Raw genomic sequence first — 12,850 nt, 5'->3', positions numbered from 1 at the left:
GACATCGTCCCTTTCCCCACTGGAAACCATCCGTCCGGTACGGTGCGTGCACCATCAGGCATCACGCGAGTTTGCGGTAACTCATCTTCATGCTCCCGTCCCGCTCGCCATTCGCGATTGGTCGCCCTCCTATCAGACAGTCGGCGTAAAAGCGACGTAAAGTCAAACCACGATATATCACACGGTACGCGCGGGCAAATTAAGCATCAACCCATCCCTGACAGGGCGGGTTGGAGGGTTCGAACTGGCAAAAGTCATGAATGCGTAATCGGTTGCGAATGCTCCCCAGGGATGGGGGGGGGGATGAGAATATACACTCAGTGCGTTCGCGTGTCCCCTAATTGCAGGGCTCGCTAACCACCGGTGCGCTGATCAGATTGTCTATCCACTTGTCAGAAGCCATTGAGTGCATGCGGGCCTATCTTGTCATGCAATGTTGGGGGAAGCGCATGACAAACTCTCTCTCACACACACATGCACACGCAAAAAAACAGAAACTAATATCAATTACTTACCTTGTCAACAGCGCGAACGAAGCGATATAAATATGTCAAACATATTCACTCACGCGCCGCTTCGCCGTGCCGTCAGTGCACTCATCGCCTCACCGTTGCCGGTGCCCTGCCAAGCGTGGCCTGGAAATCAAAGGGTACCCAATTTCCCGACCCGGTCCCCGGAAATGACATGTTGATGCCTATTTTAGCATGTCATTGCTGTTTGCTTTCCTGGTGCCACTAGCACAGAAAACTTCGTACTTTTTTTTCACTCCTACTTCTCCAAGAATGGCAAGAGTAAAAGGCAGCGTAAAACAATGCACTCCTAAATTAGTCAGAGGTCAGTAAAGTGACAGGCATGCATTATTGCTTTTCATGCCCATGGGTGAATGCTCAGAAATACAGCCGACAGTTTAAGATCTTCATTTGCAGCAGGATGACAAAATTGGGTTGAAACGCACCAAAACTCAACGCTATACGGGCCCGGCCGTCATCGATCTAACACACGTGCATGTATGACTCACGCAAACCCACGCACACATATGCACACCTGTCAGGATGTCAGCAGCACGCACATACTTACCCGCTGCTCGGCTAGAGGGGTAGCTTGTTTCGAATATTGGTAAGGGAACGTCACGGCCGTGTGTGGAAAACAGAACGATCTAATATCACAAATATGTTATTTTACTTTTTATTAAAATTCATAACCGGTTACATACAGTAGTGTTGGTTTGGTTGCGTTTGTTTGTGTGAATGTCTGTATGTGTGTGTGTGTGTGGTTTTATGTTTGTTTTCTTTTTTTTAGCTTCTTTGCATGTGTTAGTTTCTGATTTGCCATTTATAATTTTCGTATTACATTTTTCTTCTTCTCTTACTCCAAAAGTGTGTTCGTCTTTTTGTTGTTGTGATGTTTTTAGCTTTTTCTTTTTCTTCCTTTCATTTTTTTTTTGTTACAGTGTGCTCTGGCTGTTTGCTTAAGATGTTTGACTCTTGCTTTGTGTTGTATACTATTTAAGTTTGTTTGTTTGTTGTCTTCTTTCTTCTCGCTGTGTTTATACAATTTTTCTAACATGTCACTTCAGCATTTATTGTATGTTCACGTTTACTTTTTTATCCTGTTGGGTGGGGGAGCGCCTTTTTTGCACACATTTCCACACACCTTTACGCAAACACACGCACACACACACTGTAACTAAGAAGAATCAGTGCTGTGTATCGCTTTCAAACTTGTGACAGCTTAGCAAGTTCGCTTTTTTGTGTAATTACTTTTCCTGCTTATTGTTCTGTTTATCTCCTTCTTTCTGTCTCTTTTTCGGTTCCTCTGGTTGAGAAATACTATGCCTTCCAGCAACAGACGGACGATCTTTTTCTACTTCGTTAAATAATGGATGATTAGCTCAATCGGCACCATTTTGCTTGCAGTAGTGTTACATTTTATTGTATTGCAATAAGTCAATCAATTACGATACACAATAATATTTAAAATATAAGTCATACAGCACATTTGACTAGGTAAAACTCTCCCATACGCTTCCGTTGCTAGTTTGTTTGTTTTGTTGTTGTTGTTTTTTTCTTTCTTTTTTTACCTTCATAGAGTATAATTTTCCACTGCGTTTTTCGCTTCTCGTACTCGGACCTTAGCGTTCCATGTCACAGTGCCCTACAGTGTTTTTGTTGACCTTACATAATAGTTTCCTCTAAGATTCCGACTTGTTTCTTCTTCTGCTACTTCTTCTTCTTCTTCTTCTTCTTCTTCTTGCCTGTTTTTGCATTTGCACATGCCCGTTTTTAACCACATTTAATGGTATATAAAGAGTAAAGAAAGAGAGGCGTAAGGGGGATAAGGGATGAACACAAAATTAAAAAATCGGCTACAAAACCCAAACACAGCCATCGGCCTCGTTCTAGTAAGGCTTCCGCGACATCCGCGAAGCAAACGCACGAGCGCACTAGCTGTCAACTACGGGTAGTACACGCGTCAACAATTGCTAACGAAAAGGTGGAAGGCGCCACTATATTACAACTGCAACTCTTTCGCTCCCAACGCACACCCTCACACCCGCGCAGACAATCTACTCCGTGCCCTGTACAACTCGATCCTGTGTCCGCTGTGTGTGAGGGTGTGTGGCGGTTGGTTGTTCGTACTGGGAGGGGTGGAATTGGGGGAAATGACTTGCTAAGAGTAGTTTTGTTTTATAAATCGACACTCACGCACACACGCCCGACACCGTTCCCCGGTGTCTCGAACTGGCGGTACCTGCCCTCGAACTCCCTACATTTTACGACTAACACGACGGATTACAATACTAGCACAAAAACACTTTGTTTACCAAATAGGGAGATTTTTTTTGTATTGTGTTTTTTTTGCTGGCTTTCGCCATCTCCCACCATTCGGCCGCTTCAATATGTTCAATACTTACTTCCAAAACGTTCTAGTATACAATGTAAGGGTTAGTGTTTGTTTGTTCGTTTCTGTTCGGCCAATAGTTTCGCATGCTTGTGTGTGTGTGTGTTTTGTTCGTATCGTCCCTGTACGCCGCAGTATACTTCCAGGTAGCGAGATGTTACACTCATCTGCCATTGTTGTGTGTGTGTTTTTGTGATTGCGAGTGTGTGTCTCTGATAACGCTTCTCGTTCGGTCGGTGACCGGTTTCCTCTGTACAGATAACTCTCTAACGACACACACATACACACACACACTGTGTATTGCGCTCGGTTCGATGGCCGATCACTGGTTACTTTATTTTTTCCTTCAACACGCACACCTTTCGTCACTGTGTCTCACTCACGCGTTTGGTTTTTTTTTTTGTTGTTGTTGTAAATTTCAATCTTGCCTCGCTAGCAGTTTTCATTCCGCAGTTTGCACTCCGGAGTAGTCGCGTTAGGATCGCTCCTGGTGTGGTTCCGCCTTTGCGCCTTCACTAACTCACTCACGCACTCGTTTGATTCACGCACTGACTCAACAGTTCTCATTCTCTCCTACTCTCCTTCTCTCTCTCACTCTCTCTCTCTCTTTCTATGTCTCTCTCGCTGTTACCACACTTTCTTCACCGCACCGACGACAGGCGTACCGCGAACGTCCTAACACGTAAGGAAATTTCATGTGATCCCGCGCGTCCCTATCTCGAGCAGCTTCGGCTCGTGATTGTTGTTGTTGAGCTGCGACTCCATCGCGTTAATGTTCGACTTGAGCCGCAGCATCTGCAGCTCGACCCGCGCATTCTCCCGCTTAAGCTCGGTGATCTCCTCGTCCAGCGCCAGGATGTCCTCGGTCGGGACGCCCGCCCCACTGTCCGGTGGTACGCCGCTCAGGTCGGATGTCAGACCGTCGGTCGAAGCGGTGGTCGGGTTGGGTGCGATCGCAACACCGCCGCCGCCCGCCGCCCGATCGTGCGCAGTGTGTTGCCCGTCGCCGGGGGCCGCACCCGGTCCGCAGTGATTGGATCCGGGGCCACCGATTACACCCGGGACGGTGTGACCGTGCAGGCCGGGCACGGGATGTGCGAGACCGGCAAGCAGCCCGGACGTGGAGCCCGGTGGACCACCGCCAGACGAAAGAATCTGGGAGCCGGGCGGGGGAGCCGGCGGCCCAACCAGCAGCGGACCGGGCCCGGACATCAGGCTGCCCTTGACGCTCTGGCTGTAGCCGGTCGCTAGGTCTGCTAGGTCGGCAGGTGACACACCGATGACAGCCGGCCGTCGGGGTGGGTGTGAAGGTTGAAGAGAGCGGCACGGTACACCAGGCGCACACACGCAAGCACACACACACGCACGGAGTCCCGGAGCGGAAACACGCACACAGACACGCACACACAGAGGAAACACACGGACAGAGATCGGGAGGTACAGGATGTTTAGTCTAAGCAGTACTCTAGGCTTGGTCAATCCTCGATTAGCTTACCGTTGAAGGACTTGGACGCGACCGGGCCGAGACCGCCGAGCACGCCCGCGTCGGCGTCACCGTACCGTGGCTTCTTGCTGGCCGGCGCCTGGCCCGGTCCCTGGGCCGTCGGGCAGCTCGCGACCGTGCGGTGTGTACTGAACGTACCGTCCACGTGCCCGTTGCCGTCGCAGCCTGGCGTCGGGCAGGTGAAGGGCTCGAACTTGCCGGCGGCGGCCTGCGCCATGGCGGCCTTCGCCTGCTCGATCGTGCCACCGTTCTCCAGGATGTGCATCTTGTTGCGGAATGCAATCGGACAACCAGATGCACTGCGTAGAGAGAAAGAGCGAGAGAGAGAGAGAGAGAGAAAGAGAAAGAGAGAGAAAGAGAAAAAGAGAGAGAGAGAGAGAGTATGAAGAAGAGTGGCGGACACAATGGACAGACCCACACGGAAGTTCGCCAAAGAACTTCCGTACAGTCGAAATGGCAGGGCAGCTCATCACGTACCTGCGATGTGAGAGGAACTTGCCCGTGGAGTGACCGGAACCATCGCATCCAGGGATGGGACATCTGCATTAAGATCGGAAGACAGATACAGCGAGAAAGAATGTGTGTAATAACGATCGTCAGCGCACACACCGTCGGCACTTACCGTAAAGGTTCCGATTCCTGTCCGTCGCGCGGCTTGCTTTTCGGCTTGGACGCTCTCGGACATCCGGACAGACTGCGATGGGACGAGTAGTTGCCGGTCGCGTGGCCCGACCCGTCGCATCCGGGCGTCGGACACTTCAGCTCCTGGGACTGTGACGGAAACTGGGGTCGCTCGAGACGCTGGTAGCCGGTCAGACTGCACAGGAAAGAACTGCTTTGCTTAGTATGCCCTCACCGTCGCAATCTTGCGACGCTTTTTGGAAGTACCTACCCAGCCTTGAGGAGATTATCGTGCGGCGCTATGTGCTGCCCGAGGGTCGGCGGCGTCACGAAGCTCGAGCTCGAACTGGCCGGATAGCTCGTCGGTACAGTCGGCGGATAGACGGTGGTACCAAGCGAGCTCGCGTACGGTCCACTGTACTGGTAAGCGTTCGGTGCGTAGCCGGGATACCCGTTCGAATAGTCCGGCTGCACCACCATGCCGTAGCTCGTGTGCGGACTGTAGCCTGCAAGCGGCGATTCAAGCGAAAGCGCGCTTAGTGCAACGGTTCAAGCAAACGGTGTAGCTACCACTTCACTTACCACTCTGGTCGCGGTAGCTGTCGGCGTAGTAGGAGCCCCCACTGTCCGGCGTGGACTCTCTGCTGTAGGAGGCGGAAGGTGGCTGCGGCCTAGCAAAGCCCATCCCGAGTGGACGCTCCGGCGTGTTTGTGTACTCGTTGGTGTTCACCTCCGCCGGGCGGCTTTCGCTTACCTCGCTCGTATACACAGCGTTACTGTTGGTGTTGCTCGTGTTCGCACTGGTGCTGGTGTTGCCGTTGTTGGTGTTGATGTTCGCACTCTGACGGTTCGGAAACTGTGGACTCGTCCCGCCACTGAGTCGTGGGTGGGTAGTAAACGAGAGGAAACAAAATTACTTAGGGAGCTACAAGATACAAGATGTTACGGAGAAATTGAACTTGCATGTGTAATAGTTCAATATCTCGCTTAATAACTTCTACGAGATGTTGAGATGCATGAGACAATGCTAAGCTGTTTTACAGGGTTTAACAAGTCAGAATCGAATGTCAGCAAAACATTTTCAGTTGCTCAAGATTCAGCTTAGCTATCCAAAGTTGTTGTTTCACCGCAACGATGCGGTTGCGGTGAAACAACAACTTTTGACACCTAAACAGAGTCTTGAGCCACTAAAATTGTGTTGTTGACATTCGATTCTGACTTGTAAAGCCCTGTATAAGAGGTATAGATCCGTAAGCAGAGCAAAATCGTACATTGTACATTGCAATCTAAACCTACAAGTACATTTGAAATTGTAATGAAGCTGTAATTGTGTAAATTGAAGTCTGTATATTGAAGAATCGTTTGAGGCACCAACACATAAACGGATTTAAACTGTAATTACATTTATCGCTACAGTGCATGTATCTGATGTCTAAACTGCATTGCCTTGCTCATCTCTTAATACAATGAATTTTTAAAAACCCCGACTCATATATATGAACCTTTGCACCTACCTATTGTTGGAGCTCAGGTCTAGCGATGCCTGGGGACTGCTGTTCCGTCGGCCGTCGGACGGGCTGACCTGCGGCTCCGGGCTGCTAGAGGATATCTTGCTCCCCCTCTCGTCGCCCGCTCGCCGCCCGTTCGGTGAGGGCGATCCGGGTCCGGTCTTGTACGACGGCGGAAGCGGCGGGCTTGACTCCTTCACGCTCAGATTGATCGCGGAAAAGCCGGGCGGCATCGCACCGCACGTGGATGGATCGTAATGGTAGATCGGGCGAGGATAGATCGGGCCGCTCGCACTGTCGTCCATCTCGACCTTCATCATCGAGTGGTGCGTGCGGGCGTCCGGTACCGTTGCCGGACCACCCAGCCCGAGATGATGATGGTGCGGGTGCGCCTGGGGCTGCTGCACCTCCGCCGGGTGAGAATTGCTGTCCGCGCCCAGGTACTTCTGCTCGTCGTCGATGATGGTTGGCTGCGTGTAGCCGTACGCAGCAGCCGGATAGAGCGCGGTACGCTGCGGCGCGTACGCCGTGTCGTACCGCTCGAACGCGGTCTGGGGGGCCGGATCGTACGGCCGATGGTTGGCGAGATGGACGACCGAGCTGTCGTACTCGGGCATGCCCCGGTTGGCCATTGACGGCGGGGAGGAGAGCGTACCCATCTGGGCGTACGAGCGGCCATCGTTCAGCTCGGTGTAGCGTAGGTTGTCGCGCGTCACGTACGAGTACCCGTTGTCGATCATTTTGAGCAAACACTGGGCTGTTATTGCGCTCTTGTTATCCGATATGCTTCAAGTAATGCAAGTAAGTGACACTGCCCGGAGGCTAGATCTGCGATGGAGCTTTGGTGTCCGTGTAAGGTTTTGGGTCCGGCGGCTCGAACCAGCCCTAGGTAAAGTGGTACCGCGAGGGATCCGTTACCCTGTTGCTTAACTTGCTACTTGTCAGATGAGGCACCATGAAGTATACTAGCGAAAAATATTGCACTCGTTCTGCAGCGCTGCTTTGATTCAGTTGCGACCTAGCATTCATGAATTTACGAGATGAGTGTCACGGATTGTGGATAAATAAAAAGAAAGAACAATGTAACAATTGTGAACTGTGAAAGTCTTTTCAAAAAATACATATTTAATAAATGAAACGAAAAAAAAACATTATGTTATTACAGCGAGAATTTGGCACTTAGAAAATAAAGGGATTGAGAAAATTCCCGCTTCATTGAGAAAATTACCGCACACAGTATCTATGCCATAAACTATTGAAAATTCCAAGAACTAAAATATTTATATATGATTGTTTAAGCAACTCATAAGCATAAAGTCCTTCACTACAGCAGCTCAAAAAACTATGCAACCATGCTAGTGCTTTAGCACTTCACTTGTTATAACACAACACTTTATACGAGGTAGATCATTATGTTACACCAAGAGTGCCTAATTTCCTGCACTGGAATGAATCACTTCATTCTCCAAGCTTATCTCTCGTGCCACACCAAATCTATTTCAGACGAGCTACTTCAGTTTTAATGCCTTCACTCTAACATCTCCGGTGTCTGATTTGCGTCGCTAAAGAAAACATTCGGCATAGCAATGTCGTCCACGGAAGACACCACCTTGAAAGCCAACCTCTTTGCCATCAAATCGTTCTGAACAGCGCATTGTCCTAGTAGGCAAAAACCAAAGATTAAAAAAAAACAACAGTAAAAGAGTTTTTCCTGCACCAGACTTGGGTGGATGATTTTATTTTGTGTCGCAGAGATAAATATGATCATTATTATCATCTAGCGGGCACTCATAACGAGCCAACTACACTTCACATTAGCCCTCAACCCGCCTCGAGAATGGGCAGCACCATCTCCCCATTTCAACCCAATTGGAGTAGAGTGAGTGCATTCGCTTCGATGTATAAATCTCTATCAAATCCGACAGCACCTGCCTTGCCTGGGCACCGCCCCAGCCCAACTGGGGGAATGTAGCAGAGTATTAAAATAATTTCAAGTACCTGCACCCTCGTGCAGGCGAATCTTTCCTCCGAAATCAAGGCCGAAATGTCCGTCTTCTTACCGTGGGGTAGCCCTGTGTCCCCTTTTGCTGTGGGACGTGGTACCACAGCTTCCCAATGGTCCATGTTTACCATGCCAACCCGGAAGGGAAGCGACTGAAATATCCTACGAGTGGATATTTTCATAACCCTCTCGCCTTTCTCCAACTCCAACTGCTGCGGAACCAGTGCCAACTGCATCGATCGACGTCAAATCGTACCGATGAAGAAGCGGGATTATCTTTTCGGCAAAGTAGCGTCTCGGAAAGGATTCTCGCACTCGCATAGCGTTAGCGTGCACACGGCGGACTGGGACTGCTCGTTTCGTGGCAGAAGATGCGGATGGGTGGAGAGTAGGCAAACGAGATAGTAGTAACCGTCGAGCGATGCTCGAAATCGTTCGGCTTTATTTTTGAGCTCATTATCTTTTTACAGCAGGTCCAGCATGTTGGCACGGCTCGTACTGTATGCTTCCGGTGAGATTTAAATTAGATAATGGATTTAGATAGAATGCGAAGCAGCGGGATGAGACTATCTGGGGATGGCGTAGTGGGCCGACCCGCCTGCCTGAAGAATATTATTCGTCCCCTTTAGGACGCTCCTAGTGCTAGTGCGATATGTGTTTGTGCCAGTTCCCTTCTGAATTCCAGTAGGTTCTACGGGCGGGCGTATGGGACAAAGATATTGGAAGCGAATAAAGAAAGCGTTGGTGATGGTTTTTGTTCAACAGCGGCAAGGCTGGAAACAAAAGGTACGAGAGCGAGATAACGTGTTAGATACGCTTGTTAAATACTTTAAGAAAGCTCTACCTCACTCAACCTGGCTCAGATTGACTTTATCATCTTGCTGATTACAATTTTGCGGAGCTTTAACAAAGCCATTATTACCAATGCTGGCTGGTGGTGGTAAACCAGCCGAAATGGCGATGTACCAGATGTTACAGCAACAGCGTTCATGTAGTGTAGCTCGCTCCGGCTCCAACCAAAACAAGTCCCGTTTGCAAAACACTGCTGGCGTAACCTTCAAGGTGCGCTCCAAAAAGGCAACCTCAATTATAGCGTGCCGTTTGTTAGAACATTGTCGAATTCCTTTTCTGGTTTTGGTAGTGTTAGGGCACTGCGTTTAGTCTCCAATGTTTTTGTTCCTCCCCCTGCCGAGCTACTTTGTCTACAGCCAGTCAACTTCTCTATGTGTGTCTGTGTCTGGGAGCGACACGGTCGTCCATATAGGCCGCACCGCAGCAAGGCAAAACCCCCGAAGAACCAGTTTCGTCCGTGACACTTCTGGATTCAACGAACGGTTTTGGGGAATAATAGCATTTTGCGAAACGGAGCTACGTCACATCCAGTCCCGCCGCGCCCCCCTGTAAGCCACGGTCGGATCATGCAATCGTCAAGGAAATGTCACGAGCCTGTAACATGTCTGTCCGGACCTTTGGCAACGACGCGGACGATGGTGGAAAGAGCAATAAAAGGTTGGCAATAGGTAGCGATGGGTCCTCAGGGCAGCAGGGATACAGGGAACCCCGTCACGACACCGGTGCGCGTGTTGTACCATTAGCAGTAGCAATCAGCGCGGTGATTACCATGCGCCCTCCACCCATGCACACCGTTCACCGTCAACCGAAACGGATATGGATCTTGATTGCTGCCCGATCGCCTGCCAACAACCGCCAGCCATTACCCACACTCACACACACACACACACACATAGGTAGAAACACAAATCTTGGTTCGATTGGAAAATTCTCTAATTTCTTACAAAATTTCTTTGCACGACACGGCCCTCGTCTTTCAACGCGCGCGTCACAACAAACCCAGGGCCAAATCTGGCACCGAGAGAGGGGCCGCTGAGGGGCCGTTTTGCCTTCGCTGGCGGGGTATCGAACTATTAATCGAGCCTTCGCAATGACCAAAATGAGCAATTTCCGTGCAAGACAGCCAAACGGCGTGCGTGCCGACAGGGAACTTTTTCGCGTGTTTTTGTTGTTGCTTTTGTTGGGTCTCGCTCGCCGATTGCTGTCAACACTGCACACTCACACACATGCAAACACACCCCGCATCTTCGGCACCTGCTTGAGGTTGCAGAAAAATAAAAGAAAAATCATCAACCATCAGCGGGTGGCGAAAGGTGCACGCTTACGTATACAGTTCTGGAAGAGCGCCCTGAACATTACGCAACGCAAGATGGCGGACGGTTTTTTGGAAGACTTCGACGGAACCGTTAGGCAAAGCTGAACGGACATCTTGCCCCAAGCATTACTCATCTTGCTTTCCGATTCTGTTTCGGTTCTAGCTAACTTATCTAACTCATGGTAGAAGACATCACGTTGCCCTTTCGAAAAGACGGGATAGGGACTTCAAACACAAAACTTCGGAAAGTGGTAGAGGTTGTAGAGTGCTACGTACCGATCGAAAGCGGTCGAAAGCTGTGCATTCCATCGCTGTCGGCCCCGTTCCATGTCACCATCGCTTGCCGAGTATCGCTCGACTGCCACCTCCCCAGAGATGGGCAGTCGATACAGTTTAGTTGATTGAATTCGGTGCCGGGCGAGGTCCAGCTGCGTGAGCGCTTTACGCCGCTTTACATGTAAACTCACGCACACACATACACACCGTCACACATCCGCCGGAGGGGCACACTGTTGCTGGAGCAAGCCGCACACAACGTATCGTACCGTAAAACACTGGACGCACTTTACGCACCGAGCGAGAATCACGCGTACGTACTGACACTGCCGGGGAAGGGGAGGGAGGGATGGGGGCACACTGATTTTATCACACCTTGCCTTGGTCAGGTCAAGCAGCAGTACAGAGAACCAGGTTTTGGCAGGTGCGAACGATCGCAAAACGATCTGCTTCAGGCTCACGAGCCTGACTTAAGCTTCAGGCGCGCCAGAAACGTTCTCACCACACGGTGGCGAAGGTCACCGCCGAGCTGCCGGTTCGGACATGACGGTTTGCGCCATCGACAGCTTCTCGATGATGGTTGATAGAAGAATGAGCAGCTGTAGGAAGGGTTTTTTTGTGAAGCCACACGAATTGCAACTACGTGCGGAAGGAGGTTTGGTAAAAAATAAATGACGAATTAGAGTGGGATGTCAGATATGGTATAAAGAATCATAACTCAATGGTTTGACCATCCCACATCCTCGACTAAGTGAGTCTTGCCTAAAAATAGTTTTTACGGTCTAGCATGTTGATGGTATCACAAATAAAATTATTTCTTATTCTTTCGGAGAAGGTCCTAACAATTAATGGAGTATGTACAAGACTTGAAAAGACTTTAGAACTTCACGCTGTACATTAACTATGGGGTCTAACTACATTCCAGACCTCACACTCTTTGCAAACATAGACACATAACACAGGAATAGCTATACATACCTGTTCGGGCGCTCAACTTGATGATCAAGCTCACACACTAGATTCGCAACCTGTTCGACGACTACACTGTCTTGCACGTCGCTACTCCATCGTACATTTAACCGAGCAGTGAGTTCTTTCGGTACACCAGCTCACTGGCAGCTGTGCACAGTGCACACGAGCAAGCACACACCCTCACACACAGTCACAGACGTCCAGGTCCTAGCAGGACCGTTTGATTGGTAGGTAGAGATTAATCCGTCCTCCGTTCTGTCCATACAGCCCCAGATCACTGCACCATCATCTTGTGTACATCAATAATCATCAATCCATGTCAACGCGCTTCTTCTAATCAAAAACCAAACACACGCACACACTCGGCGAAGCTCACTTTCCTCCACAACAACAAAAAACGCTTAAACGTGTACACCCTTTAACCAGCTAATGCACCAGCAGCAGCAGCAGTAGCAGCAGTATACAGTAAGCAACTTCCAAACCAATGACGAAACACACAAGCAATGCTCATCTTTACCTTCACCGTACTAGCAGCATACTGACGCGGGCTTGCTGCTTTGGGCTGGCCGACCGTAGCACAGGGCCCCCGGTACGGTCGGGGACTCGGCTCGGCTTCCTCCGGAACACCTCCCGGGGGTGGAGAACCGGATGCGGCAACCGGGGGAAGATTCGGGCCCCTGTTTTTTCCCGAAAACAGCGCTCGCGTGTTTCGTCCTTTCGGGTTACGATTTCGAGCTCGGCTCGTTGTTGCACCGAACCACTGCTACCGTGAGCGAGAGAGCGATTGTGTCGTTACGCTGCAGCTGGCTGGAAGAAGGAGCGAATCGGCACGACAACACATCCCATCGCGGGAAGGCGAAGGAAATTTCGTAGCACGGCGAAGGATGCGCTTGCGCCGC

At 50.2% G+C, this 12,850-nt stretch overlaps 1 protein-coding gene across 1 annotated transcript; it reads right to left on the bottom strand.

Moving 5' to 3' along the window:
* Positions 1–1,157: 1,157 nt before the first annotated feature.
* On the bottom strand, positions 1,158–12,556 carry LOC3289776 (myelin transcription factor 1). Its single transcript, XM_061650939.1, has 9 exons — positions 11,958–12,556; positions 10,980–11,618; positions 6,541–7,552; positions 5,609–5,901; positions 5,298–5,532; positions 5,028–5,237; positions 4,883–4,945; positions 4,397–4,704; positions 1,158–4,154 (listed from the first exon to the last, which is right to left on the bottom strand). The coding sequence occupies exons 3-9, from the start codon at positions 7,272–7,274 to the stop codon at positions 3,595–3,597; spliced, it is 2,403 nt and encodes an 800-aa protein (XP_061506923.1). The 5' UTR covers positions 7,275–7,552; positions 10,980–11,618; positions 11,958–12,556; the 3' UTR covers positions 1,158–3,594.
* Positions 12,557–12,850: the final 294 nt, after the last annotated feature.

Source organism: Anopheles gambiae, chromosome X, assembly GCF_943734735.2.
Source record: "Anopheles gambiae chromosome X, idAnoGambNW_F1_1, whole genome shotgun sequence".
Lineage (NCBI taxonomy): Eukaryota > Metazoa > Arthropoda > Insecta > Diptera > Culicidae > Anopheles > Anopheles gambiae.
This window is presented reverse-complemented; position numbering and strand designations above follow the sequence as displayed.

What these genes read in the sequence shown, in the direction of transcription:
- LOC3289776 (XM_061650939.1), bottom strand. Translation starts at nt 7,274, where the DNA reads ATGATCGACAACGGGTACTCGTACGTGACGCGCGACAACCTACGCTAC. An exon ending in GACCTGAGCTCCAACAATAG is followed by an intron (nt 5,902 to 6,540) that starts GTAGGTGCAAAG and finishes CCCACGACTCAG; the next exon opens with TGGCGGGACGAGTCCACAGT. An exon ending in GATAATCTCCTCAAGGCTGG is followed by an intron (nt 5,238 to 5,297) that starts GTAGGTACTTCC and finishes TAAGCAAAGCAG; the next exon opens with TTCTTTCCTGTGCAGTCTGA.